The sequence below is a fragment of the Neovison vison genome, chromosome 7 (assembly GCF_020171115.1).
Source record: "Neovison vison isolate M4711 chromosome 7, ASM_NN_V1, whole genome shotgun sequence".
Classification (NCBI taxonomy): domain Eukaryota; kingdom Metazoa; phylum Chordata; class Mammalia; order Carnivora; family Mustelidae; genus Neogale; species Neogale vison.
In genome coordinates this window covers 188,086,244-188,112,526 of record NC_058097.1, presented here as the reverse complement: position 1 = coordinate 188,112,526, position 26,283 = coordinate 188,086,244, and the positions used below count along the sequence as shown (strand labels likewise).

Here is a 26,283-nt window from a genome sequence, read left to right as displayed (position 1 = left end):
AAAGTCCACAAAGATCATGGAGGCCAGACTTTGACAGACAGGACAAAGCTACTGATGTAATGGGGAAAGCCATTGCCTTCCAGAATTCTTGCTATGTGTGAAACACAGAGGGCATCTGCACGAGCCCCTTGAGGTGGGCTTTGGGGTCCTTGCATTCAGACTTTTGCTTTCTGATTCAAGACTGTGATGGGGATGCCAAGGAGAAAAGGATTCCAGAAAAGGATCACATGAGGAACAGAAGCACCACGAAGAACTCAGGCAGCTGCACAGGGACCTTCCCAAGGAGCTCGGATTCCAAAGTCATGCCCGGGAGATGGAGGGGGGGGTGTGTGTCATCATCGAGGATGAGCCCAGAAATAGGAAGCTTACGAGGGTGAGACTCTACAGGAACAGGGCCCATGCGGAGCCTTCCAGAACAATCCACAGGTGGCCTCAGGACATCGGTTTGGCTCTGGGCGCCGGGCATCCCAAACAGCAGGGCCTTAGACAAGCTAGATGTTCCTTTGCCTTTTGTAGGAAGCTGAGGTGGTCCATGTGTTTTGTGGAGCTGTCCGTGGCCCAGACTGCTCTCATAATGCCCTGACATCCTAGGGGGACACCCTCCGTGGCCAGGTCCTGGGGCAAAGGAGGAGGGACCAGCCCAGGGCTTAAGGACAGGACACAAGTGGTACCCTTGTAACACTTCTGCTCGCCTCTCCTTGGCCACTGCCTGGTCCCCTGGCCTCGCTGCTGGGGAAGTAGGAAGTGCTGCTTTTCCCTGGTGGCGATGGCATCACGCCACCTCTCCAAAGAGGACAGCCAGCTGGCTCTGTGATGGTATGAGGAAGCGGAGGTCCAGAAAGGGTGTCGCAGTCCAGGCCTGCTGGACCTCAAAGCCTGAACCCTCCCCTGTCTCCCCTCCTTGTCCTGGAGCCTCTCTGGGAGGCTGAGACCCAAGCCCCTTGGTGGCCTTCCCTGCCCCGAGCTCACCTGGCCTGATCTCAGGGCCCCTGAATGTTGTCGTCAGACACCATGTGTGCAGGGGGAGGGGTGCTAAGTTCCAAGCTGAAGCTGGAAAGACTTCATCAGAGGGCCAGGGGCAGGCCTGAGCATGTGGCCCCCCTCCACGGGGCTCTCCGAGGCCTGCCCTGTGGCCCCCATCCCAGTCCCTTCCAGCTTGGCATCTGGTTTTCTTTTTTTTCGTGATCATGACCTTGTGAAATTATTACTTCTAGTTTGCTCCTTGGTTAGCATCAGCTTCCTTCAACAGAACGCGAGCCCCTTGTCTCCTGCCTCCTGCTGTGTCCCCTGCATCTGGAAGTCTCCCAGGAGAGCCTCACAAGAAGCCTAATCAAGGGAGGGGTGTGGGGCGTGTCCTGGGCTTATCCTTGTTCTCCCCCTGACTCCCCCTGCCTGGTCTCTCACACCCACACGTGTTCCCCTCTGTGAGAAGGAGGCACCAAGTACAAGGGCACAATTTGTCTCACAGCGGGGGTGGGATGGGGGGCAAAGCAGGCACCGTGTGTCCCCCAGAGATGGCACGTGCAAGAAGGAAAAGGCATTTCTCCCAGGACCCAGATAAAGTCCTCGGGTGGCAAGAGATGCAAAGAGTCTGATAGTTTCCCTGACCTTGGAGGGGAACCTTGCCCCCTGGGGGTCAGAAGGGGCTTCTATATGGCACAGAAGGTGAGCTTCCCCCAAAATAAGATCTAAGGGGCGCCCTCTATGAATTCAGTTTGGGCTCCCAACCAGCACTGTGAGAAGCTCAGGGAGACCCCCGCCTGGAACACAGCGGAGTCTCAGCTCCCCTTCAGCCCCAGACCAAAGGCCCGCTCCTCCGGCTGGGCCAGCACAGCCTCATCTGCCGCACTCATCCTTCTACTTCGGCTGGATCCCAGGGGCTTCCTGGCCCCCCTGAGGAGTCCCCTTCGGTGACCCACCTCTCCAGGCGACGGCTGGGGTGCTCCAGGGCCCCGTGCCAGCATCGCCCCCCACCCTCTACCCAGCTCTGGCCATCCAAGGCCCCCTGCCTGGGGGAGCAGGGCTTGGTACCTGCTTGTTCAGGAACAGGTCCCTTCCCAGCAGACACTCCTCCCTGCTCAGCAGGACCCCATCCCGAGTCTGCGGTTCTCTCCGACAGCAGGCCTCGGGCACCTCGTCACTGTCCAGAGTCAGCAGTCGGAAAACTGATGCAAACCGGAAGTCTTCGGGCCCGTTGACGCCACAGCAGCCAAACTAGGAGGACAGCGAAGGGCAGAGTCTGGGAGGGGAGGTGGTGGGAGCTGGGCCCAGGGGGTAGAGGTGGCCAGACAGCCTCCCCCAAGACTCTCATAAGGCAAGGAGCAGAGTCAAGACTCAGCTAGGGGCTGACTCTGTCTGCTGCTCCTCTGTGACCCCGGGAAAGTTACTCAACCTCTCTGAGCCTCCAGTGCCCTTCTGTGTAAAATGGGGGGTGATGGTGACAATGACGGCCCAGAATGCTGCGTGGATGGCGATTCCAAGGCCCAGGCTGGGCTCAGTGGGCCAGCCCTGATCAGTTAGTGGTATCTGGTACAGGTCCGTGAGCCAAGTGGGCTCTGGAGGCGGGACGTTCGCTGCCCCTGGCATCATGGCTTTGAATGCTCATGGCATCCCTGGGGGCGTCACTCACCGTGATCATGACCGAGTTCCAGGTGGCAGAGAAGACATCTGTGTCGTTGTTGCCCTGGTAGTGCTTGGTGAGCTCCTTGGTGAAGAACTCACGGGTGAGCTGGAGGGAGAGGCAGAGGGTGGGCTAAGATCCTCCCACTCCCTCCCTACCAGCAGCTTGGGGCACCCCAAGAGACCCTGGCCTGGTCTCTTCAGCTAGCTGCTTCTGGAGGGGAGGCAAGGCCTCAGGGCCCCAGGGTTAGGGATTCTCCCAAGCCACTACATTGGGGTGGCTCCTGAGTCCCCACTCCAGGGCGTATGCCTCCCCCCCCATCACTGGGATTCCTCAGATCACCAGCTGGAATAGGAAGTCGACACACACACCTCTGGGCAGCGAGCCCAGAAGCTCTTTCCACCCTGCAGCTCTTCTCTGAAGCAGGGTTTATCCAGGGTGGGGGGCTTGCCCCTCACCCCTCCCTCTCCCCTCTGAGCTGTTCCTCAGAGCCACAGGTATGCCCCAGGTCCCTGGCCCTGAAGAAGGGAGTCTGCAGATCTGGTTTCCAAAGGTCTTGGGAAGGCGCTCCTGCCCTCCACATATTCTCTTCAGGCCTCACCACTGTCCTCCCTTCCATCCTCCCTGCTGCGGTGAGAGGACCGGGCCCCATGTGGTGCCCAGCTGGAAGACTCCATTCCCGGCACACAGAGTGGCTGCCTCTTCCCCTCTGTCCCCGGCTTGCCTTCCTGCTCCTTCGGACCAGCTTGTGTGTCTGGACCCCTCACCCCTCTCTTTCCCTCCCACTCCTGTTTCCAAGCACCCCCCCGTCCCCCGTGGCTGGCCGTGCCTGGCTCCTACAGATTTGGGACAGGGCTGGTGCCCTGGGTGGTTGGAGCTCCTGGAAAAAGGTGGCTGGTGAGGGCAAGTTGGCCAAACTGCATACTGGCTGGGACCTCAACCGAGAGGGCCCTGCTCTGTCCTCCTGCACGTCACATACCCCCAGGGCCTGGGGACAGCCTCACCAACTAGCCTCTGCCAAACGACTATTGCCAGGCATGGTGTGGGATGGAAGATTCCAGAATCAGGTATGGGTTGTATCAGGTGCTTTGGAAGAGCAGAGACTCTAAAGGACCTTCTGATTCTATCTTCTGGAAACAGGACCTTCTGATTCTATCTTCTGGAAACACCCTTGCAGGAAGAGGGTCTCTGGGGTGGTGGGTCATGATTTGAGCCGGAATTGCTGGCTGAGAGGCTGCCGACTCTGTGAAACCCTGTCTGAGGAGGGGAGGGGCCGGACCCCAAGGGAGGCCGGGGCAACGGGAGGCCCACACTTACATTTTCCCTGAAGATGAAGGCCAGGATGGCCGCTGAGAGCTCCGCCAAAAAGATGATGAGGATAAACAGGAAGAACTGTGAAGAGAAGAGGTTTGTGAGCCTCGAGGATAGTGGGAAGGGGACAGGCGACTGCTTGCTGATGCCCCCGCCCATCCGTCATGCAGTTGACCCAATGTACCAATTTCATGAGACGAGGGACCCTCACTGCCTGATGCCCCCGCCCATCCATCAAGCAGTTGACCCAATGTACCAATTTCATGAGATGAGGGACCCTCACTGCCCTTCCTCAGACATCTTTTCATAAGCAGCCTACCAACAAGTCATCTTCAGAGTCAGCAAGCTTATAATACAAATAGGAAAGAGTACACAAACAAACATGGCTTCCAGGCAAATGGCACCCCTTCCACGATGCCCCTTGTGCAGTGTTCAGCACGAACAACATCACCTCGTAGCCCTGGAAGGTGAAGGAAGTTGACCTGTTTGGGCCCTCTCCTCATGGAAATCTGGAGTTCCTTGGAGACCCCAGACTGACTCCCCAGCCCCCGTTCCCCCAGCGCCACCTCTCCCTGCCTGGCCACCTCTCCTTTCCATGAGCAGTGGGGAATTGATGTTGACCTTCAGGCACAATAAAGGAGCAAGACGGGAGGGGAAGTGACAGGCCCATTAACATCGGGAAACCCAGGTGCTGGAGTCTGAAACCCAGCAGACCCCTCTCTGCACTTCTTGACGTTCTCCAAATTGTCCACGATGCCTCCTGTCTGGCGGCCACCCCTCCTCTGCCAGGAAAGCTCCTCCCTTCCTCGTCCACCAGCTCCTCATTTTCCAGACCAGGCTCAGCCTAGCCCCTCGCCAGGTGGGAAGCCATTCCTGGGGTCCCCCACATCGCAGTGCCCCCCAGAGATGCCTGCCCAGCAGCAGCTGCACCCCGACCCCCCTAATATCACGAACAGAAGCATTCCCCATGCCTGCCAGCGAAGGTATTGGTACACGGCTGCCAGATGGACAAGTGATCCCGGACTGACCCGCTCACCCTAATGACCTTGTTCTCTGCCACTTCGCAGACCACGGTCAGTGTGGGCACTGCTTTGGCTGAGAGCCATGGGCAGAAGGAACGAGATGACTTTGCCTTCATTACTCCGCGTTGAGGAGCCCTCGGCATTTCCGGTCTGTGGCCAACCCGGAGCTGCCAGCCCACCTGGAGACCACCAGCAGAGGACCGGATCCCCACCGCCCAAAGGTCCTGCACACCCTCCCAGCCCCCACGGCCCAGCTGCCCTGAGATGTGCAGGGGCTGGAAGGAGGCGGGAGTCCTGCCCTCAGTGTCAGGACAACTCAGCCTCCTTGCCTCCCTTCATGTGGCTTGGGATAATCATGAAAACTCCTTTGAGCCTCAGTTTCCTTGTCAGTAAAATGGGGATGCTCACATCTGCTCCTGGGATCATCATGGGGAATCCTGAAATAAAGGGTATGCAAGTTTCTGTCTGTCGTCAGAAGTTGAGCAAAGCTTGCCGCTGAGGCTCCTCCAAGCGTAGAAGGACCGCGGAAGCCAACTCCCATGGGAGCCCTGGAGGGCCCGGCGGCTGTCAGGCGTTCGCTCAGCGCTGGCTTCCCCACAGACACCCGTTGCTGCTGGCAAGCTCCTGGTACCCCTTCCCTGGATCGCATCTCTTCCAGGCGGAAGAAGGTTTCTGTCGCTTCATCCTCATCCAAGGAAGACCCCAGTTGTGTTCCCTCCCTGACTTTGCAGCTCTAACAGCGGCCGCCCTGCGCAGGCCCTGGGGTTTCTCCGAACTGCTTGGGCTGCGGACAGAGAGCCTTGGGATGGATTTCTAGATGGTCTATCCAGGGTGGGGACAGAAAACAGTCCTGAGACCTGTCAATGGCTTCATTTGTTTTTAAATGTCCCACCCCAAGAAGGACAGCTTCACTCCTTGTCCCTAATGGTCTCCTTCAGCAGGGGGCTCACTGGTCAAGTTCCCTCCCATGTGGGCTCTGGCTCACAGACGCTTGATCGGCTCTAGAAGCCGATGCCCATCCCATGGCCTTTCTCTTTAGCTCCCACACTGGAGGAAACAAGCCAGAGAAGGGAATGACTATTCCAAAGGTGGGCAGCCCGAAGATGCCAGAGCAAAACCATTCCTCTTAATCTGGCCATCTGTTCTGCCTCTTCTCTCTCTGCTGGAAAACACGTTCAGGACTGGCCTGAGGGATTGACTCTTCTGAGCCCTGGGGGGTCTGCTGGGGGCCAAGTCCCTGCCCGGAGGGGAGAGGCCCAGAGAGCCTCCTGTGCCCCAGGGCAGGCTGCCCTCCACCCCCGGCCCCATTGGACTCCCACTCTCCATTCTGCCAACCCCACCAACCCCACTTCCATGAGAGTCTGCCGACTCCCATCCCCGTGACAGTGAAAGGCCCCAGGCAGGCCTCCTGGCCCTTCCGTGTGGTCAGTGATGGATGGGCGCCGACCCTGTCTTACACGGCCTCCACGGGACCTCCTCCCTGCCCTTGCCCTCTTGGTGGAGTCACTGGCAGTTCCCAGGCTCACAAAGAGCAGCCCTGGAAATGGTTTCCATCCTCAGCGAGGTGGTGGAGCTGTCTCTGACTACGGATCACAGCTGAGATGGTTAGAAAGTGCAGATGAGCCAGAGCCTAGGCCGTGTGCAGGCCGCATGCTCAGCGCCCCGGGAGTGTGGGGCCCTCCCGGACGGTGCGGCTGGGGGCTTTGCACAAGGCTGAGGCCGGTGCAGCAGAGAGCTGCTCAGAGAAGGGTCAGAACCAATAGGCAGGCGCAGCTTTCCCGAGGGCGAGCGCTGGTACAACCAAGTCCTGAGACAGTAACAGCCCTAGTGAGAGCTCACCACCACTGGGGTGCCGAGGACAGTCCAAGACTCCTTTCCCGGGGTGCTCTGGGCAGCCTGGTGAAGCCGCCGTGGTTGTACCACCAACCCCTCTGGTTACCTGGGGGGAACCTGGGACCCAGAGTGCGTAGCACATAGACCCATAAGAGCCTCCAGGTCTGAAGACTTTCCCATGGCCCGTAGGGTTTCCCGCAGACCAACCCAATACTTTCAGCTTCACATTTGTCAGGTGCTTGCCTGTGCTGGGAACAGAGTTAAGCAAGATGCACATTTTCTCCTTGAGCCGTGATCACAACACTGTGGCTGGGAAAGCAGTAGCATCATCTCCATTTTACTCAAGAGGAACCTAGGTTCAGAGAGGTTAAGTAACTGCCCTCGGGTCACGCAGCCAGGAAGTAGCAGAGCAGAGATTAGAATCTAGACTTTTCTGACTCCAAAGCCCATGCCCTTACCACGCCTCTAAGACCACCTCCTCTCTGTCCCTTTATTCCGGGGCTACTCATTGAGCACCTACTGTGTACCAGGCGCTATGCTAGGTCCTGGCAAACTCATATACACAAGGCAGATGTGGTTCCCATCAGCACGCAGCTTACGTTGAGCCGAGGTTCATGATTCCTGAGATGAAATTCAAGAATGAGCCTAGTAACTCACTGAAGGAGAAAGGAGGGCTCTCCAGAGGGCGGGGGCCTGCAAATCTCCATTGCTATTGCCATTGTCCCCTCCTGGAGTAGGGTTTCCCCAAGCCCTAGACGCCACTTCTGCCCTCTGGCCTTCTCCCCAGGAAATGACTTCCTCTTGCTTACCAGGGTTACTGCTGGTTATCTGGAGGGGCTCCCCCTGGATCCAGCCACAGGGCTTGTCCTGATGCCTCCGGCCTTCCCGGACTTCCCCTCATGAGGCAGGGCCTTTCCCAGGAGTTTTGAGTTAATTTGCCTCACCCATTTGCCTAAGGACACATTTGCCAGTAATTTCCGAACCTCAAACGTTCACCATTTTGCTTCGGATGGAAAAATTAACGAAGGGACGGAAACTGCGATTTTGTCTCCTCCCGCAAACATTTCCAGACTTTTCTAGCCTATCTGCTCATGGGCACATCTAGTTTCAGTTCTCATTTCTAATAAATGTTTACCAAATTTACATCCTTTTTGTGTCATTCAGCTCATTTACCTCTTCTAAGGACACACATCTCATTTTGCTGTTCTCCCTTCCGACCTAGCGTCTTGGTCATCAAAATATTTTAAAAAATTGTTTTGAATCTTCAAATAAATAGATTAAAAACATGCTGTGAACAACTCCTAGGCAAGCAACCATGAGAAAGGGATGCCACAAAATGCCCATTACAGGCTGAGATTGTCCTATTGTATGTGAAAAGGATGTAAAATTGATCGACGGGAGCGTTCGGAAACTGTACCTTTAGAAAAATTGATCATTAGGTGATGTGGTCATTAGGCTGAGGGTGGTGGGGCCCTGGGGTTTCAGCCTCAGAGCGGGGGCAGGGGAGGGGATGCTCTGTGACCCTCACCCCAGCTCTCCCTATCGGCCCAGCTGGCCAAAGTCACTCCCTCTAGGTCCTGTTCATGACAAGTCCTCCCTTCCTCCCCGAAGGCTGAGGAGCACAGGTTTCTCGACGGCCCCCGGCAGCCACGAGGGGTGGGACTTGGTGCCCCTCTTCAGGGGGGACCACCACACGGCCAGTCCAGGTCAGAATAGAGAAGTGGTTCTTCTTATTTTTTGAAGTCATGAGTCTTTTTGAAAACCTTCCAGAAGTCGTGGCATCTCTCCCCAGAAACATACATGTTCACACAACATACACACACATATAGACACACACACACACACACACAAGGCTCTAACGTAATATTTTGCACATAATTCTAGCTGAATTTCAGACATGTGAGTCTGTTTTAGGCCTGAGACACAGGGGACGTGGGTCCAAGAGTCCCCCGTCTGTGACTCGCCCTGAGATCTCAGTCTAATAGGCGCTGGGCTTCAGAGAGGTGAGGAGAGGGATGGGAGGAGAGGGACAAGTGGGGGGAGAGGACACGGGGGAAGTAGGGAGAGAGGGGCAGAGACTAGGAGAGCTCAGGAGAGGGGTAAGGAGAGGCAGCAGGAATAGAAAGCAGGAGGTAAGAGGCAGAGAGACAGAGGCAGAGAAAGAGCGCGAAAAGAGAAGGATGAACGTAGGTGGGTCTCCTAGATCTTGAGACTAACAGAGAGAAAAGGGAAGACGGAGAAGGTGGCAGAAGAAGGGGCTGCCTTAAGGGCTGGGCCCTGGCCACAGCCGGGACTCCGCTGTCCCTCGGGGGGCTGGAGGGAACCTCAGCTGGTCCCTGGGTCTCGGTCTTCTCCACAGGGACCGATGTGCCCATCTAGTGGCCGGCTCAGAAGCTGCCTGTTTATGGGGATGAATTTTGAGACCCCCCAGCCTGCTCCCAGCGCAGGGCCCGGGCTCGCCTTCCTGTCTTGGCTTTAGGGATGAGACCCGGGGGGTGGCAGAGCTGAGGCGAAGCGGGAAGAAGAGGGACTGGCATGATGTGGGACCCACATGCCAGCTCCTATGAAAGTCCCCACGGGCTCCCAAGCCTCCGTGGGCCCCGGGGGGCGCTAGAGAGGGCCTTCCGCCAGGGGGCGCCCACAGGTTTCTTTGTTTCTCTCCAAATGCAAAGTTTGCAGTATTCAGGCCGCTGAAGGGGACCGGGGTTCCAGAGTCACACATCTCACAGCTGATTTCACTTCCTGCCTGGGATGTGGGGAAACTCACTGTGACATGAATGGAGGCCGTACAGACTGCTCTAATCTGTAGGAGAGTGGGGAGGGTGCATGGTTCCAGATCTCCAGTTCCCAAAGCCACAGGAACAGACACATTGTCCTCCCGCTGACCAGCTGACCAGCCCGCCTTCCTGATCACCTAACTCCCGACCCCTCCCCCCACTCACCCACAAGGAGCACCCGCACCCTGTCCCGCCCCCACACACTTCCGGAAGCGCACTGTCTTCCCCTGGCCCTGTAGCAGGACTGGGCTCCAACTAGAAGCTCTCCAAGCCCTGTGTGTCCACAGGCCCTCTACTGGGACGAGAGACCCATCCACCAAGGCCAGGAAAGTAGGCAGAGCCCCAAAGGACACAGCCCATGGGAATATGGAAGGCCAGAGAAACAGACCACCCACCACTGGCCTCATTTGGTGCCAGCTAAGCTGTCCCTTGTTTAGCAAGCGAATTCACCAAAGCTCAGGGAAGCTAAGAAACCAGACCCAAGCCCCATCATCAGGTAGGGGATAGAGCAGGACGCACACTGAAACCCAGGCCTGACTGCCGCCCTCTCATCCCTCTGCCCCCACCCCCCATGCCTGTCCACCAGGGACACTCCCAGAGGACTGCCTACCTAAAGTGTGACGGCTGAGTCTCTGCAGTGTAGATACAGCCCCCCCACTCTGCCCCGGGGCACCCATGGGTTGGGTGAGGGTGGGCTACTCACGAACAGCAGCAGACACTTGTTCTCGCGGACTGCCCCGCAGCAGCCCAGGAAGCCCAGCAGGAAAAGCAGGCCACCCATGGCCAGGAGGATGTAGGCGCCCGTAATAAGCAGGGGGTTGGCAGCCACGATCTCCCGGAAGCCGGTGGGGTCCACCATGACCCAGATGCCGATGCCCAGCAGGCAGGCCCCGCCCAGCTGTTCCAGGGTGGGTCAGGAGGGGGGAGAAGAGGCAGACAGGGTGGGGGGGTGGTTAGGCACTCCACATGCACACCGTTCCCCCTGCGTGAGGCCCTATGGTAAGCCAGGGAACCCCTAGGAGCCCCAGAGAACTGGGCAGAAACCTGATTTGCCAGAGACCATTGTCCAAGCAATGCTTTTCACTGTTTTGCATTTTCAGGGTTACCCAGATCTTAAGGGCATCCTCTAAACCCAACATCTGATCCACGCCACATTTGTGGGCTGCTGGGGATCATGTCCCGGGGAGTTTATTTGCCACTTTTAGAGTCTCCTTAAATGTCAGCGCTGCAGGATAATGAGGTCACTAGTGCAAGCCTCTGATTCCACACTAAGCGCCAGAGGGGGACCGTGACTTGCTCAAGGTCACACAGCAAGTTCACGGCAGAGCCAGCACTGAATCCCAGGCTTCTCTGACACAAAGTCCACAGCACACCCTCTGAGGCCTCTACCATGCTAGGGGCTGGGCAAACGTGGACACGAGCTGGCCCCTTTGTCCTCAACAAGAGCTCTCATCAGCATGGGCTCACCACACTCAAAACAGCTCCTTGAAAGCCTTCTTGTTTACGTCTTCGGGTCCACGGCCCATCCCTCCATGCCTTACTCATCTTTGGAGAGAGGCAGCTTAGTCCAGAGAAAGGGTGGTGTCTCTTGCCGGCTGTGTGACCTTGGGTAAGTGGTTTAGCCTCTCTGAGCCTTAGCTTCCTCAGAGGTAGAAGAAGATACAAACTCCATCCTGCCTAAGGTGACACCAAGGAGGAAAGGCCAGTGTGGATAGGAATGTTCTTAGCAAGTTTCAGTAAACATCCGTTCCATTTTCCTTGGGGCAGACAAAAACTGGAAGCAGATCTGTTACAAGAGAACAGTTTGGCCTCATCGGGTTTTGAACGGGGTGAAGTATCTGAAATCCCTGTGTGGTGGGAGGACCAGAGGCCCCCAGAGGTCCCCCAGAGGCACGCGCCAGCAATGCCAGGCTGTGGCTAAGAGCAAACTGGTGAGCTCTGGGTGGTTGAGAGGGGTCCGCAGGCTGGCGAGCAGAACTGCACAGCTGGGGTCTTGGAGCAGGAGACAATATTTTTAGTACAGGGGTCAGAGCAGGGGAGTGAAGGAGAGGCTGGAAAGACCCATCACTGGGTGGGGAGAAAGGGAAGGCCCACAGGGACTGCTGATTACACAAGTCCCCACGGTCGCCCTTTGCCGGGCCCCACCTTTCTCCTCCGTCCCCTACAAATGCTCAGATAAAAGCTGCCTTCCTGCTCGTTGCCCTTAAGGTTTTGGGGTTCAACAATTGTGTGCTGCTTCAAGGACACAGACTGAACTGCCTGAGGAGATACAGCCCCATTTCTGGTGGGGACCCTCAGCCTTGCCCAGGGCCAGCCAGCTTGGAAGCTGGGTCTGGAATTCACATCTGGAGGGCTTCCCTTATGGGCAAGGGAAGGACTCCACGAGAGTTGCTGGGATGCATGAAAAAAATAGAAGGAAGAGAGAGAAAAGAGGCAGAGAGAGTCATTCATGACCAGAAAGGACCTCTCTTTCCCAGTGACCCTGGCCTGGAGGGCATCAGAGGACTTTTACTCACCCACAACCTGGCTACACTAAAGTCAAAGGTTGAGGTGGGGTCAGGAGAGCTGGGGTGGGGGGTTGGTTTAAGACTCCAGGAGTGTGGCTTTGCTCCTGGGAGAGGCCAGGGGCCCAAGCAGAGCCTGCGGGGGGTGGGGAGGGGGCTGCTGCTAGCAGGTGGGCTGGGCTGCAGGGCGCTGGGCTGGCCATCTGAGTGCTCAGAGTCTCTGGGCTTTCCAGTACCGAATCCATACGCTGGATGCCGATGGAGCTATGCTAGAGAGTGCTGGCCCATTCCAGGCACTTCCTAAACGGATCTTGCCTAATTTTCAAAAAAACCTGTTGAGGTAGGTAATGAAGGGATGAAGATACTGAGGTTCAGAGAGGTGAAATGTGTTTCTGATCACACAGCTGGTAAGATGCAGAGCTGGCTTTGAACCCTGGCTGCTCCCAGCCCGAGAGGTTTCAGATTACATGGGGGGGGCGGTCACAGCAGCTCAGTCAGTCAGCTCTGAGGCCCGCAACTGCCCTGGGGCTCAAGGTTGAGGGGGGCTGTCTCTGCTGCCCTCTTCTCCATCTCCTGCTTCTTCCCAACTCCACCCAGGGGTCTGATCCTGAGGCAGCCGCCAGGACCAAGGCTCCTACCCTTTTGTCAGAGGGCCTGAACCGTCCCAGGGGCTGTACCAAACATCTCTCCGTGACCATGGGCTCTTCAGAGTGGGGCAGGCGCCACTGGGGGCTTCTCATCCAGGAAATTCTGGCTGGCCGGGTCCATTTGCTTCTGGCACTGGCCCCTGTCCTGCCCCCAGGACTCTGCCCAGTGTGATTATTTCTAAGCCATGATCTGTTCTGCCCGCCCAGCAGAGGCCTCAGGGGACCCCGGGCACGTTCCAGCAATACTTACAAATATGAAGAAATTGAAGACGAACATCAAATACTTCATGCAGCTCAAACAGTCGCCTTCCATGGTTGTTCTACCTGCAAAAGAGCAAGTGCCTCAGTTTCCCTGCTGGGAGACCCCACCTGGGAAGAGCCCTGGCCCCTCCCCCCAGGGGTTCTGAGTGGTCAGCCCTGCCCCTGTGGCCGGTGTTTCCTCTCTGGGAGGTAGCTCTTTACCTCGTGGGACCAGAGTTAGGAGTGAGAAGCTCACTCCTAAGGAGTGGAAGCCACCCCACCTGGGTTCAAGCCTAATTCCTCCAGTCATTTGCTGTGTGGTTTTGGGCAAATCACTCCACCCCTCTGGAGCTTGCTCTTTCCAACCTGAGGAAGGAGATTAAAAAGAGAAGCTTCCTCCCAGCCGAATCGCGAAGGTTCACGGAGATAAAGCTGTGGCACACTTAGAAGGACATCTAGCAGGTGCCAAGCATCCAGGAGGTCTGCCTTGAGACCCAGCCTGATGGCAGAGGAGAGCCTTCCCTCAGGCTGAGAGCTTTTAGGAACTTGCTGAGGCTAAGGATGCCAGATCAGAATCCGGGCCTCATAAACTTCCTGCCGTCCCACACAGCCTCCAGCCTGCAGGACGGTCTGGGGCTGTTCCATGGGGCCAATGGAGGGGTGTCACAGGGGAAAAGGAGGGGGTGGGCGCCTACCAAGGGGTCCAAGCCCTCTTCCTGAGGCCAAGCCCTCCTCATGCCCTGACTACCTCTGTCCTGAGACCTACGGCATCTCACCTCCCTAAGGAGCCTTCCCCGTCTCTGCCTAAAAGTCTGCCCCCAGTAGTGAGTCACTGCATATGATTCCGTTCAGCCAGCATTTACTGTGCATCGACTGTGTGCCAGGCACCGGGGCCTGAAACCAACAAGATGCAGCCCTTCCGCATCCCCGGGGGAAGCAGGCAGCATCTGCTCTCACGAGTCAGACTTCAAGCCCTTAGTCACGTCCATATTCAGTAGTCCGTATTGCCATACTTTCTTCATGATGGCCCCCGGGGGATTAAAAAGTAAGCTTCCTCCCAGCCGAATCTCAAGGATAGGGGAGTGAATTGGGACAGGGGTCTGAGGTCCACAGGAGTTGAAAATACCCAGGCCAACCTCCCCCAGCTGGTAAGGGGCACAGCTGCAGCTCAGCTTGGCCTGAGTCCCGCTCCAGAAGACCCTGGAAGGTGGTCTGCCCTTCTAGGACAGGACGTGGTGCAAAGGGTTCTGGGAGTACGTGTTGGGTAGTGTCAAATGTGGGGGAAGACGGCGCTTTGTTTCTTTCCACGGTTTCCTATCCTCCCTCCAGAGAGAGCTGGGCTCAGTGTGCCTTCCCCACAAGTAAGCTTGATAAGTCCTGTTTCCCCTGGTCGTCGCCAGGCTTATTAGGATTAATCTACATCATCGTAATCTCCATTTGGGGAGCACCTGCTGCGTGCTAATACTGTGCCGAGTGCTTTCCACCTATGATCTCATTTAACTCTAACGGCCAATGAGGTGTGGACACTGGTTATGGCAAATTTTCAGGTCAGCCTGGCAAGGTGTACGTGATTATCGGAGAGATTATGGCCACAGAGCGTGTAGGAAGCAATGCTAAGATCTGACACTGAAGCCCATGCACAGTGCCTGGGACACAGCAGGCTCAGCAAATCTTCCCCCTGCCAACCCCAGACCATAACCCGATGCCCTCCCAGCAAGGAAAGCCTCATAGACGGAGCTACGCTCGTCTCCTGCATTCCTAGCTCACTGCACTTGGTGATGACAGGACCAGCCCCGCGTGGCACTTTGGTCGAGGCAAGCAGGTTTTTAAAAAGTGCATTTGAATCCATGCAGAGGAAAGCAGAGGCAGACCCTGCCGCTGGGGAAGGGTGTGCAGAAAAGGCTGGTACCTCTCATCTCCTCTCCTTGTGGTTTTTGCTGGTGAGCCAAGCATTGACCTTGGCTGGGCAGTGGCCATGGCACCACTTAAGGCACCTGGGAGTCCTTGAGGAAGGTGCTGGGTCAGGTAGGCAAGGGCTCTGGGCCCCAACGGCTTCCCTCCTTATGTTGCCCAGCTCCTGCCAGCTGCTCTGCTCAGCTGATTGTGTCCGATTGAGGCCAGAGCCAAGCAGGGGACACTGAGGCAGGGCCTAGAACATCCGAGCCAGATGCACTTTCTTATTTTATCAGGTGGCAGAACCCAATGCATCAGGAGACACCATGACGAACCCAAGGCCGCTCCAAGAGAAAATCAGGCAGTGACCCTGAGCCAAGGGCTCCAGGCTTGAAGCCTTTGTGCTTCCAAGGTGCCTGGCCCAAGGGTTTTTCTTAGATCAGGTGAGAGGAGAAGGGGATCACAGGGTTCCTTGGGTCACCCGGCTGGTCGCCACCCCTGGGAATAAGGACATGAGCATTTAGTAGGTGTAGAGCCCCATCCTCCATACTAGACACGTATGAACTCACAACAACCTACAAGATTAGTACAATCATCATCCCCATTTTCTAGAGAAGGAAACTGAGGCAGGGAGGGGCTAGGCGACTTGCCCAAGGCTGCAGCTGGTGAGTGGGGAGGTTGAGATTTTAACCCAGGCCGTCTAATTTGGAAGAACAAAGGATGGAGGGCATGCATGTGTGTGTGTGTGTGTGTGTGTGTGTGTGTGTGTGACGCTTCTTTCCTTCACTGAGCTGTGGCCTGACTTCATGAAGGGTCATCTGCCTCCAAAGCTAGAATCAGGTGACACCACCCACTGCATCCCAGGGACCTTTCAAGCGCCCCCAGCCTCTCTGCTCCCCCCTCCTCTCTCTCACCCACATGTGGCCTCGGCCCAGGCCTGGTCTCCCTACTTCCAGCCACTCCCCTTCCAGCCAGTGATCCCAGAGGGGCCTTTCAGCAAGGCATGTCCGGCCACATCATGTCCCCCACTAACTGCCTAGGCTCTCCAGGAGACCAGCCGCCCCCTACCTGTGGACAGCGAGGGCCTCCAAGACTCCCACCTTTTTGTCCTCCTTTGCCCCATCGCCAACATCAAAGGACAGTCCCCCGAGCTCACTTAGTGCCTCCACTCAAGCTAATCCCTTCTGTTGGGATAGCCTTTCCACCTCCTCCCTTCCCACCTAATCCCTGTTCATCCCTCAAGGCATCACCTCCTGCCCTGACAGCGTCCCCCCCCTCCCAATCCTGTCCCTGCCTTCCCAGGAGCTCCCACGGCCTCTGCTGATCTCCACCGCTGCCCCCTCCACACACACACACTGTGTGGCATTACGTCACCAGCCTGGAGGCGTGGGATGGCAGCTGTGTCCTCCTCCTGGGGCGCAGCAGGGATTGGTACGTGGTCTGGATTGCACAAAACCTGGCCACATAGCGAACGTTAATTAACAGCCTGGGCAGGAAGCCTGGTGCGAGGCTAAGGGCTTTGTGGGTAGCGCGTCTTTGTGTCCTCCGACCCCTCCAGCAGTTAGAAGGAGGGGGGCATGAAGAGCCACACAAGCAGGGGGGCTCCCAGCTTCCTCCTTTCCTCTCTCTGCTATGCCCTCCAGAGTGAGTACAGTCCCCACGTGGCTCCTTCTGATGCCCCATTGGCCTGTCTTTCTCTCCAGATCTCCCGATAGGCAGGATCAGGAAGACCTGGCCCTTCCTTTGTCCTGGGACCCACCCTCCCAGTGGGTAGTGGGAGGGCTGAGATTCCATGGGGACCCCCAGGTCTGGCTGGCCAGCTATAGAGCCAGCCTGTCTTATGATGGGTCTGCGCCGGGGCCCACCTGTACTTGACCATCTTGACCCTCATCCTTAACTGTGGTGATCTCTGTCTCCTCCATCAGCCCTCAGCCCAGGCTCTCTGCCTCCAGAGCAGCTCCCCAGGAGGCTGTCTCCAGGCCCACCTACAGCGGTGCCCCATCTCCAGCCTTCTAGAAACAGCATATCACCTGAATTTAAACATTGTGGTTCTGAGCATAGGCTCTGGAGATGAACACACCTGGGCTCCGATCTTGGTTCTTCATCTTTCTACCACCATGTCTTTGCTAAATGACCCAAACTCTGGGAGTCTCAGTTTCCCCGCCTGCAAGAATGGACATCAAGGGCCCACATCACAGCATGTGGTGAGAAGTCAGTGCCTTGCTGGCCTGGAGTGGGGTGGACAGCTCTTCCCACGGTCACACCAACTCAGCAGGTGTACGGGCCTCCCTGAGCTCAGAACCCCAGGACAGTGCCCTAAACCCTAGGCACTGCATTCCGACCCCCTCTCCCTTTGGTATCAGGCTGACCCAACTCCACATGTCTGCTGAGACTCGGCACTCTCATGTGCCAGCTCCACGGAGCGCGTGCCCGGACTCTTTCAATGACTCCACGAAGTGCGAAGCACTGTCCATTGTACAGATGAGAACACCAAGGCTCTGGGAAGCCAAGCAACCTGCCCAATATCCCAAGGCTTGTAAGCACGCCGCTCAGCTCACTCCGGATCCTGTGCTCCACCTGGCTCTGGGGGCAGCTTTCAGATAGAGAGAAGGGCAGAAGGAACACTGGACTGGGAGTCCAGAGCCCGAGCCTCCTGCCCTGCAAGTCACTTCCTCTCTCTGGTCTCAGCATCTCCCTCTGCAAAATGATGGAGCAGTTTCACGACTTGTCAGTTCCTTCCATCAGGCTTGAACTTGAACTGGATGGGCCTCTGGAGGGCAGAAGGGACGGCCCGACTAAGACGCTGGATGTCTGCAGGGGTCCAGGCTCTAGCAGGCCCCTCCTTGGCCCACCGAGGCAAAGCTGCTCTCCATGGTAGGGTCTGGCTTCGGCTGGCTCTGGCTTTGTAGCAATTAAGGGGCATAATAAATATGGCAGCTCATAAACGGGCTACCTATATTTATTACGTACCGTGCTCGTTACGGATTACATCTAATGGGTAGCTTGCGGCATGCTGGGCTCCTAGACAAATGTAGTAAAAGGAGTGTGTCTCCTGGGAAGAAGAGCCTCTGACAACCTCAGAGGTGAGCAGGTAGAAAAAAAGAGATGATTGGAGCCAGAGGGCGGAGAGAGATCCAGCAGCCAAGTTTCCACTCCAGGGTGAGGGGTGTGAGTGGAGAGAGGGTGTTGGGGTCTGACCAGGGATTGAATCCCACCCCACCAAGCCTCGCCGGTGGCGGGGGGCAAGTTCCTAAACCGTATACATCTGCATTTCTTTGTCTTTAGAATTAGTATAAAAATAATGGTTTCCACGCAATGCATGGAAAATACAGAGCGTGGGGCTCGGTAGAATGACAGCTGAAACATAGAACAGTCAGTTATCAGCGGGCCAACGGATATGCACAATCTCAATCCTTCTAAAGTTCCAGGATAGAGGTAATGTCATCTCCACTTATCAGGTGAGGGGATTGAGGCTCAGAGAGGTGCCATCACTCATCCAAGGTCACACAGCACAGAAGTGCCTGAGCCAGGATTTGAACCCATGTCTGTCTTCATTATCATTTTCAATAAGTGTTAATTCCCTTGCCCCCTCACCTACCCTCCTCCACAATTCAAGCCTGTCTTCATACCTCCAAGGCCGCCTCATTTCTCCCTGTCCAGGGCAATCAGCCTTCTGGGTCATTAGCCACCGCCAGGGTGAAGTCACAAGACCGATGCCTGTCAGTTCCACCTGCCACCAGGCGTTTCTGAGTGAGGGACACATCTCCTGAGCCAACTAGCCGGACAAGAGGGACAGACCAGGGAACCCCTGATCCCTGCCTGGGTCCAGTAAGAGCTCCACTCACCCTTTGGAAGGTAAGCGAATCACAGCCCAGTTCCCTAATTTACCTCAAAGGAGGGTGGGGACAGAGACCATCTCCGGAAGGTGAGCTGGGAAGAATCATGAAACTATGAGGTCCAAGAGCTTAGCTGTTTCTCAGAAATGATGTTCAAAGGCACTTATGAAGGAGCAAGGGAGGTCTCTCTGCTGAAGGGAGAAGATACACCCTCCCTAGGGCCGGGGGTGAAAGGCCCACTGGGGTTTCCTCAAATCCCTGGAGGTGACAGGGACCTGGTGGGGAGCCTGGCCCTTCCACTTTCCAGCCTCGCAGCCTTGGACAAGCACAGAGCTTCTCTGGGTCTTTCCTTTCACATCTGTGAAATGGGGCCAGGAATGCTGGCCTCCTCAGGAAATCGTCTGCACCGAAGATTGAACGGGCACGGACGCAGAGCTCCTGGCACCATGCCTGGCAATCCATGGCTCTGTCCCTTCTTCTTTCCCTGCCCCCCAACCCCCCACCGAGGCGGCTCCTCTCCCTCCTACTCTCCCAGACACCAATACACAGGCCAAGTTCCCCACAGAAGGACAGGGGAGGACTCAGATACAGAGGAGGATTTCTGAGTGCGGAGAGCAGTTCTCAAACGGGATTCCCTGAGACGAACAATTTCCTAAAGCTATTTTCAGGATTGCGAATAAACACTCAGAAACCATCTGCTCGGCACCGTCTGCCTCAAGGGGCAAGGAGCTTGGGTTTTGGGGGGCAATTAAACCAGCCCAGGGTGGGGACCCTACTTCTCGGGTTGTTCAGAAGTTCTGGCCCCCTGCTATGTATGACTTTGCCGTACAAAAATGCAAGAGAAACTGCAGTGTATACCCAGGAAATGACTGGTAAAAGCGGCACTGTTTGCTAGAGAAAATCCTTTTATGTCTTGGGGCCCAGAGGGATGAATTGTGGGAGTCGATGTTTTAGGCAGACTCGGCTTTGTGTGCGTTCAACTCCCCACGTGCAGGGGAGTGGGCGAGGAGCTGCGGTCCCAGCTGCCCTTCCACGCAGGGGTCCCGCCCCAGGGTGAGCATGGGGGTGGGCGTGGGGGGCTTGCTGTCCTGGATCTCACGGTCTCAAGGCTCCTGTTATGGTGTACCCTCTCCCGGCCTAGTGACGGCTCTGGGCTCACAGACGAGTGTTTCATTGTACAACGTGACCCCAGACACAAGTGACCATTTCTTGTACAATGAAACCAGGTGGCTCAGAGCTTTAAGGGGATTTAAGTGAAACTTTTCATTTCCCTAACAGAAGTTCTTGGTCATGAGCTGGTAGGGCAGCTCTGACCAGTCAGATCCCCTCACTTTGGAAGCAAGAAAAGAGGCTGAGAAATGGAAAGAGGGTGCGGCCAAGTGAGCAGACCAGTTAGCGATGGATGTGAGCCGAGCACCCCGGTCTACAAAGGCCAGGTCAGGGCCCTGGGAAAGCGCTCCTGGCTCAGTCCTGTGCTCGCTGATCTTGGTAGCATGAGTCTCCCCTTGTTAGAACTCATGCTCCTTGAAGGTGGGGACTTGGTTCATCCACCGCCTGATTCGTAACATCCTGAGCAGTGCCTGGCACACAGTGGGTCCGCCATTCAGACGTCTGAATGGGTGAATAGTGGGAAGAGAAAAACTGAGACAGAAAACAGTGCAGATCTTACAAATCAGAGAAACAAAGAGCGGTCAGAAAGAGAGGGAAAAACAGAGAAAGGCAGACAGCAGGAGGTGACGTGGGCCAAGACAGACTGAGAAAGAGCTGAGGACGAGGCAGGGCATTGTCAGGGGACAGGGCAGCGGTACACAGGGAGAGCGGGGCGCCAAGGCTGACTTCTCACCTGGGCAGCGCTTTGGGCGTCAGCAGGACAGAATCTCCCGGTCAGAGGGGCTCTCGTGTGTTCTTTTATTGGCCCAGCTTGTTCTAGAAGGGGAAGATATTCAATTACTATAGGAAGTCAGTGAGAAGCAGCCACGTTCTAGAAGCTGTTTATGAAAACCTGCCCTAAGGAGGCACACAGGGCAAGTGTCTTGCTAATCTGGGTCCATTAGCGCTAATGAAAAGCTCTCGGCATCTGGGCCCACTCCAGCTGGGGAGGGCTGCGTGGGGTGCCTGCCCTCGGCCCAGAGGGGGAACCACAGCTTTAAGACACTTTCAGCGTCTGGCACAGGCTCAGTCTGCACTGATATACCACATGCGGCCAAGGCACTAGGAGGACACAGCGGGCGTGGTGACCCACACACCTGGATGTCACCTGGGTACCTGTGGGGAGGCCCCAGCAGAGAGGGCCAGCAGGGGTGTGTTCCGCAAAACCCCCTGCCCCAGAAATCCTGGCTCCTGGGGGAGAAAAGCAGATGTTGGAAAGCGTTGCTTCGGGCTCACAGAAGGACTTAGCCTTCTGGCTGGAGCCAGACCGCAGCAGTGGAAATGAGGGTTGCTCTCAGTCGTCCAAATGGGCCAGATGGAGGCTCCTGTCCAGCCACACCTCGGGGAATCCTACGGCCTGGAAAAGTGAGGCTGTGGAACTTGGGCGGCAAGGGGCATTCTCATGGCGGGGGTGGGGGCAGACTTGGGGGTCTCGGGGGCCCGTTGAGATCCCTTCCCGTTCACATCAGCGGAGGGCTGGTGGACGAAAGACTCCTTTCCATCCATGCCTGTACCCGCTCAGGAGACACATTTGAGCACCTACTGTGTGCTGGGTGCCATGTTAGGAACGGGGACATGTGTGAACCCCCACAGTTGGTGGCGTTTGGGACTGGAGACGCCAGTAAGCTCGCCCTCTGTGTTGGGCGGTGGAGGAAATTAAAGGAGACCAACAAAGGGAAGACAATAGGGCTGGGAACTAACTAGGGGGACTAACTGTCCACGGGTGTAACTCCATTCCACTAGGGGCAGCAGGGCGGGAGAGTGGTTCTCAGGGAAGGGGCGGCCCAGGGGAGCAAATCTCCAGGAAGCGTGGAGGTGAGGCCAGGCAGAAAGGCAGGAGCAGGGACCTCCCTCCTGACAGCTTGTGGCTGCCCTGGGAGCCGGTACCTTGATTTGGCAGACTTGTCACCTGCCTGCCTCTGGATCTGCCCCAGAACTTTGGGCTACAGGTCACATGTGAGTTCGCTGGGCGCTTACAACACCTGAAAACAAGGATCCCACAGGCATGGCTGTTTCCCAAGAGGAAGCCCTGCCTCCTTGTCACCGGTTATCCCTGCCCCATTGTATGGTGGCTCCTGGGCTGAAATGGACTTAACCCTCTTTGCGGTTCCAACTGCCCTGAAGAGCCTCCCATCTCTCTTTGCCCCTCTTGCTCCCCCAGCCCAAAGCCCAGCTGCCTCAGCTGGCTCCCTTGAGACCTTCAGAAAGTCACTGACCCTCCCTGAGATGCCAGGTTCTTCTCTGAAAACTGTGATTCTTGATTTCAAAGTCAAAGGGGGTTGTAAGCATTCATGATATGGGGCACCCAGGGTGCACCGTCCGTTAAGCATCTGACTCTTGGTTTCAGCTCAGGTCATGATCTCAGAGTCCTGGGATCGAGCCCTGAGTCTGGCTCTGCGCTCAAAGTGGAGTCTCTCTCTCTCTCTCTCTCTCTCTCTCCCTCTCCCTTTGCCCCTCCCCCCTGCTCACGCTTTCTCTCTCAAACAAATAAATACATCTTAAAAAAAAAATTTGTGATATGAAGCTTGTGAAATTGACTGATATGATACAAAAACCCTTGGAAACCTCCGAGCTCTCTTCCCAGGGGGAGCTGGTATTACTAGCACCATCGTAAATCAGGAGTAAGTCGAGTCATCAGTGGAGGTGGGCATAGGTGAGATCTGTGGGCAAACGGTCTGGTTGGGATGGCTATAAGCATCTTTCCCCCAAGTGGCTCCAAACTCCGCTACAATTTGCGGTAACTGGCTCTAACGGTAACTCACAGTGCGGTGTGCTAACCACGTAGCAGCGTCTGCTAAGTACTTCTCCTCTGCTCCCCTGCATGCTCCATGCCTACGAGGTCGGCGCCACTACTATCCCGTGTTCCGTACGAGGCAGATTGAGAGAATGGAATGAACTGGCCTGAGTTTGTTCCCGTGGCCAGCCAGACACGGCCACGATTCAAGCATAAGCCGCTGGACTCCAGACCAGAGCTCCCGACAAGACACCAGCCCCTGGAGAGGGCACCCGAAAGAGGAAGAGCTACGCCTTGGGCTTCAGAATTTCCAATCTGGGGCTGCTGTGTCCTGAATCAGGCAACCAGGCAGACTCCCAGGGAGCCAGCCAGCATTGTTCCCTGTGCCAGCTGGAGGCCCCAGGGGGATGACCCAATCCCGCCACCTCTTGACAGATGGGAGCCCTGAGGCCCAGAGAGGGGCAGAGACGGGTGAGGTCACGCAGCGCCGCGGGGTTCTCCTGTGCAGGCCCCTGCCTGGGCCAGACAGCTTTATTAACCTTGCCCCTCCTACCGCCTGGGATGGCGGCTCCATCCCATCTGCACAGTGCAGGCCCGGGAGGGGTCCTCTGATTAAGGAGAACAGCTCAGTTCATAAATCACTCCTTTTACTCTCACTGCCCTCGGCCCCCCCGGGCATAATTTCTGGAGAGAGAGAGAAGGAGGCAGGTGGACATGAGCGATGGAGAAGCCTCATGGGAGGAAGGAAAATGCCGGTTTGGGGTGGGTTAGAGAGCCCAGAAGACTCTTGCAAGAGCCCCTGCCAGGTGAGGCGCTGTGGGCCAGGGCAGAGCCTCAGGGTCCCCCTGGAGCCATCACACCTGCAGCAACCTGGCTTCCCCCCAGCAGGGCTCTGCCCCGCCAAGCTGTGAGACCTGGGCCACTCTGCCTCCTCAGCAATCGTCTCCTCACCTGCAAGATGGGGGTTTTCAGAGTCGCTGCAGCCCCGGGGATGGGTCGTTGGCGGGGGCGGTGGGGGGATGATGGAGCTGAAAGCACTTTGGTGGCTGCACACCCAGTTCCTTCCTTCCTGCATGGCAGGACCCCGCTAGTGCCAGCCCTGGGTGTGGTCCCAGGCGCAGACACCAGTGGCTTTCCTTCCGCAAGAGCTGACTCAAATCTAGTGCCCGGTCATAACCCCATGCTCGGAAAGGAATGTTAACAGCCATCCCAACCAAGCATTCTGGGCCCCCCTGAGAAGCAATGGTGGGGCTGGAGGGGGCGCTCGGAGCTGGGGAGGCCAGGGTCCAGGGAGCACCGGGACCTGATAAGGCACTGGGTCACGGATGTTTACCTAGAGCAATCCTACTCGATCCCACAAAAGGCTCTGCAAAATAGATGATGCCACCTTTATGCCCCTTCACAGCCTGAGAGACCAAGGCACCTCGGGGCTAGAAAGTTCCCGGAGCCAGAACCGACCCGAGATTCGCCAGACTCTGAGACCCGTGTTTGTTTCCTTCATCAGGACATGCACGGGGCAGAGGCTTGTCAGGAGAAAAATGATTCTTGCCATCAGGTTCAAGGATAAGGGGGTGGGGGGGAGTTATTTGCTCGCTAGCTAGGCCCACTGGGCCTCCTCCCAAGACAGACAGTCTCATAAACAAGCAATTGGCCCGAAATCCTGGCGTGCCTAGTGATGGCACAGACACGGGGACATGGACACAGCTGAGCGGGGGCTCAAATCTAATTAGGCTCCTGGGGGCGGCGCCATGAAGGTTAACCAGGCACAGCCTGCCAGGGATGCAATGGGGTCCCAAAGACAGCCAGCCTCCCCTGTTCCCCAGACTCACAGAATCCTGGATGTCGGGGGGACAGAGCCTCTGATCTGCAGGGTCTGGGAAGGCCCCATGTCTAGGGTGTGAATTGAGTTAGGCCTGGGCGCTTGATCCCTGCCACAACCCTTTCCCCTATCCCAGAACCCCCATGGGGCTGTTTCCATCAGAGACTCTTCAAAGAAGGAAGTGCCTCAGTGAGGGTGACCTCCAACTGCCTCTTTTCTCAGTGGATGCTGAGGCTCAGAGAGGTCCAGGGTCTTGCCCAAAGTCACACAGCACAGCTAGAAGCAGGAGCTCCTGATTTTAAGTCCACCGCTCTTCCCCGACCCCAGGCAGCCTCCCAAGACTGACACCTGAATTCATTTGACTCCTGAAAGGACACAGCGCATGCCATGTCAGTGAATCCCCCCATCACCCAGGAGATGGGCATTTCAGCTCCACCAGCAAAGAAACAGAGGCTCAGAGAAGTAATCTCAATGGTCCAAAGTCACACAGTAGGTTGGAGGAAGGATTAGGATAGACAAAGCAGGATTCCTTGTCCTTCTGCCCTGGCTATCTTCCGGAGGTGTGGCCCTAGGGACTTTGGGCCTGCTGAGGCCCATAGTAACCTTTGCCACAATGCACACTTTCCATTCCCTCCGTGGATCTGGGATGGACCGAAGCCACAGAAGGGGTCATGCCAGACACAGGACAATGGGTCCATCTTCCTACCTTGGTGCTCCAACGGCCTGTTTGCAAAGGCCTCTGGGGACAAAGGTGTGCACCCTCCTGCAGAGACTTTCACTTGCCACAGTCAAGGGGCTAAAAACAAGGCAACCATTTTGAACTTGGGTGTGAGCAGAGAAGAGTGGTTATTCAGTGTGCCAGGCACAGGATTTGGCCTTAGGACACCACAGCCCAAGGGCTGGGAGGAACAAGGGCAGGACAAGTACCAAAGCCAGCCCTCCTCCCAAAGTCCTGAGCTGTCCTTGGGTCTCCCTGAGCCCCGGGGAAAGGTTCCCTGACAGCCTGCCCTGGGATCTGGGGAAAGGGAGGCAGGAGGAGGAAATGAGAAGGCATTCCAAGCAAACAGCAAGGCTCCCAGGCCCCAGGGGACATCGTTGCAGGACTGTGACAGGGACACTTGGGTTCTGAGAGATGGTGTAGGTTCCAAGGGGATGAGGAAGAACGCCAGCCTTCCAAGGAGGGAGCAGCCAAGAGATTTTAATGATCTGGAATTAAATTCTGCCTTTGCAGAGAGCCTGCGGCTTGGTGGGGGGAGTGGGGAGGCCACATCTTTTCTGCTTCTCCCAGAGATCTGCGATGGAGTTCTAGGAGAGTGGTCAGTGTCCCCTGGTCAGGCGCGGGCACTCTGGGCCTCCCAGGCGCCCCGCCCCCCACCCCTGCCCCACCAGCCCTCCAGTTGCTTTCAAGGAGCAGAGTCTACACAGAGACCAGGAGGAGGCTACAGGCCCAGCATCCTAGCCAGGCTTGCTTCCTGAGGGGCACCCACAGGAAGAAGTGTTGGGGGAACAGCCCCTCTTCTCAGTTTTCTAGTGTATCCCGTGCTGTCTGGAGGGACGCTGCTCCAGAAAGGAGGTCAACCCCATCCAGTGGCCAAGGACACAGGCATGCGGGGCAGGGATGCGGGGTTGGGGAGGGGACCTGTCTAAGGGCATACGGCACAGTCAGGGGCGGAAGACATCGTCTGGACCCCCAGCTTGGATGGTCCCTGCCACACGTTTGGGACAGCCTTGCCACACGCTGGGAGTGGCCTCGAAACTCTGCCCGGGGAAAGCCCACAGGAAAGGTTGAATGTGGCTGTGGCTCCACGACAGGAAGGGGCAGGGAAGGAGGACACCAGACGTGCTGTCTGAACATACCACTGTTGCCGAGCCTCTCCCACAAGACAGAAGCCCCTAGG

At 56.7% G+C, this 26,283-nt stretch overlaps 1 protein-coding gene across 4 annotated transcripts in view; it reads right to left on the bottom strand.

The window, feature by feature from the left end:
• TSPAN18 (tetraspanin 18) overlaps positions 1-26,283 on the bottom strand; it is a 177,707-nt gene that overhangs the window by 6,486 nt on the left and 144,938 nt on the right. For 3 of the 4 annotated variants that reach the window (XM_044259134.1, XM_044259136.1, XM_044259135.1), the window contains 6 exons: positions 20,527-20,609; positions 12,965-13,038; positions 10,267-10,461; positions 3,938-4,012; positions 2,630-2,728; positions 2,032-2,214 (listed from right to left, as the gene is read on the bottom strand). In XM_044259134.1, the coding sequence (XP_044115069.1) occupies positions 2,032-2,214; positions 2,630-2,728; positions 3,938-4,012; positions 10,267-10,461; positions 12,965-13,027 (615 nt within the window). In that variant the 5' untranslated portion in view covers positions 13,028-13,038; positions 20,527-20,609. Of the gene's footprint in view, positions 1-2,031; positions 2,215-2,629; positions 2,729-3,937; positions 4,013-10,266; positions 10,462-12,964; positions 13,039-20,526; positions 20,610-23,517; positions 23,533-26,283 lie in introns of those variants that run through there. The other variant, XM_044259137.1, reaches the window with a different exon arrangement.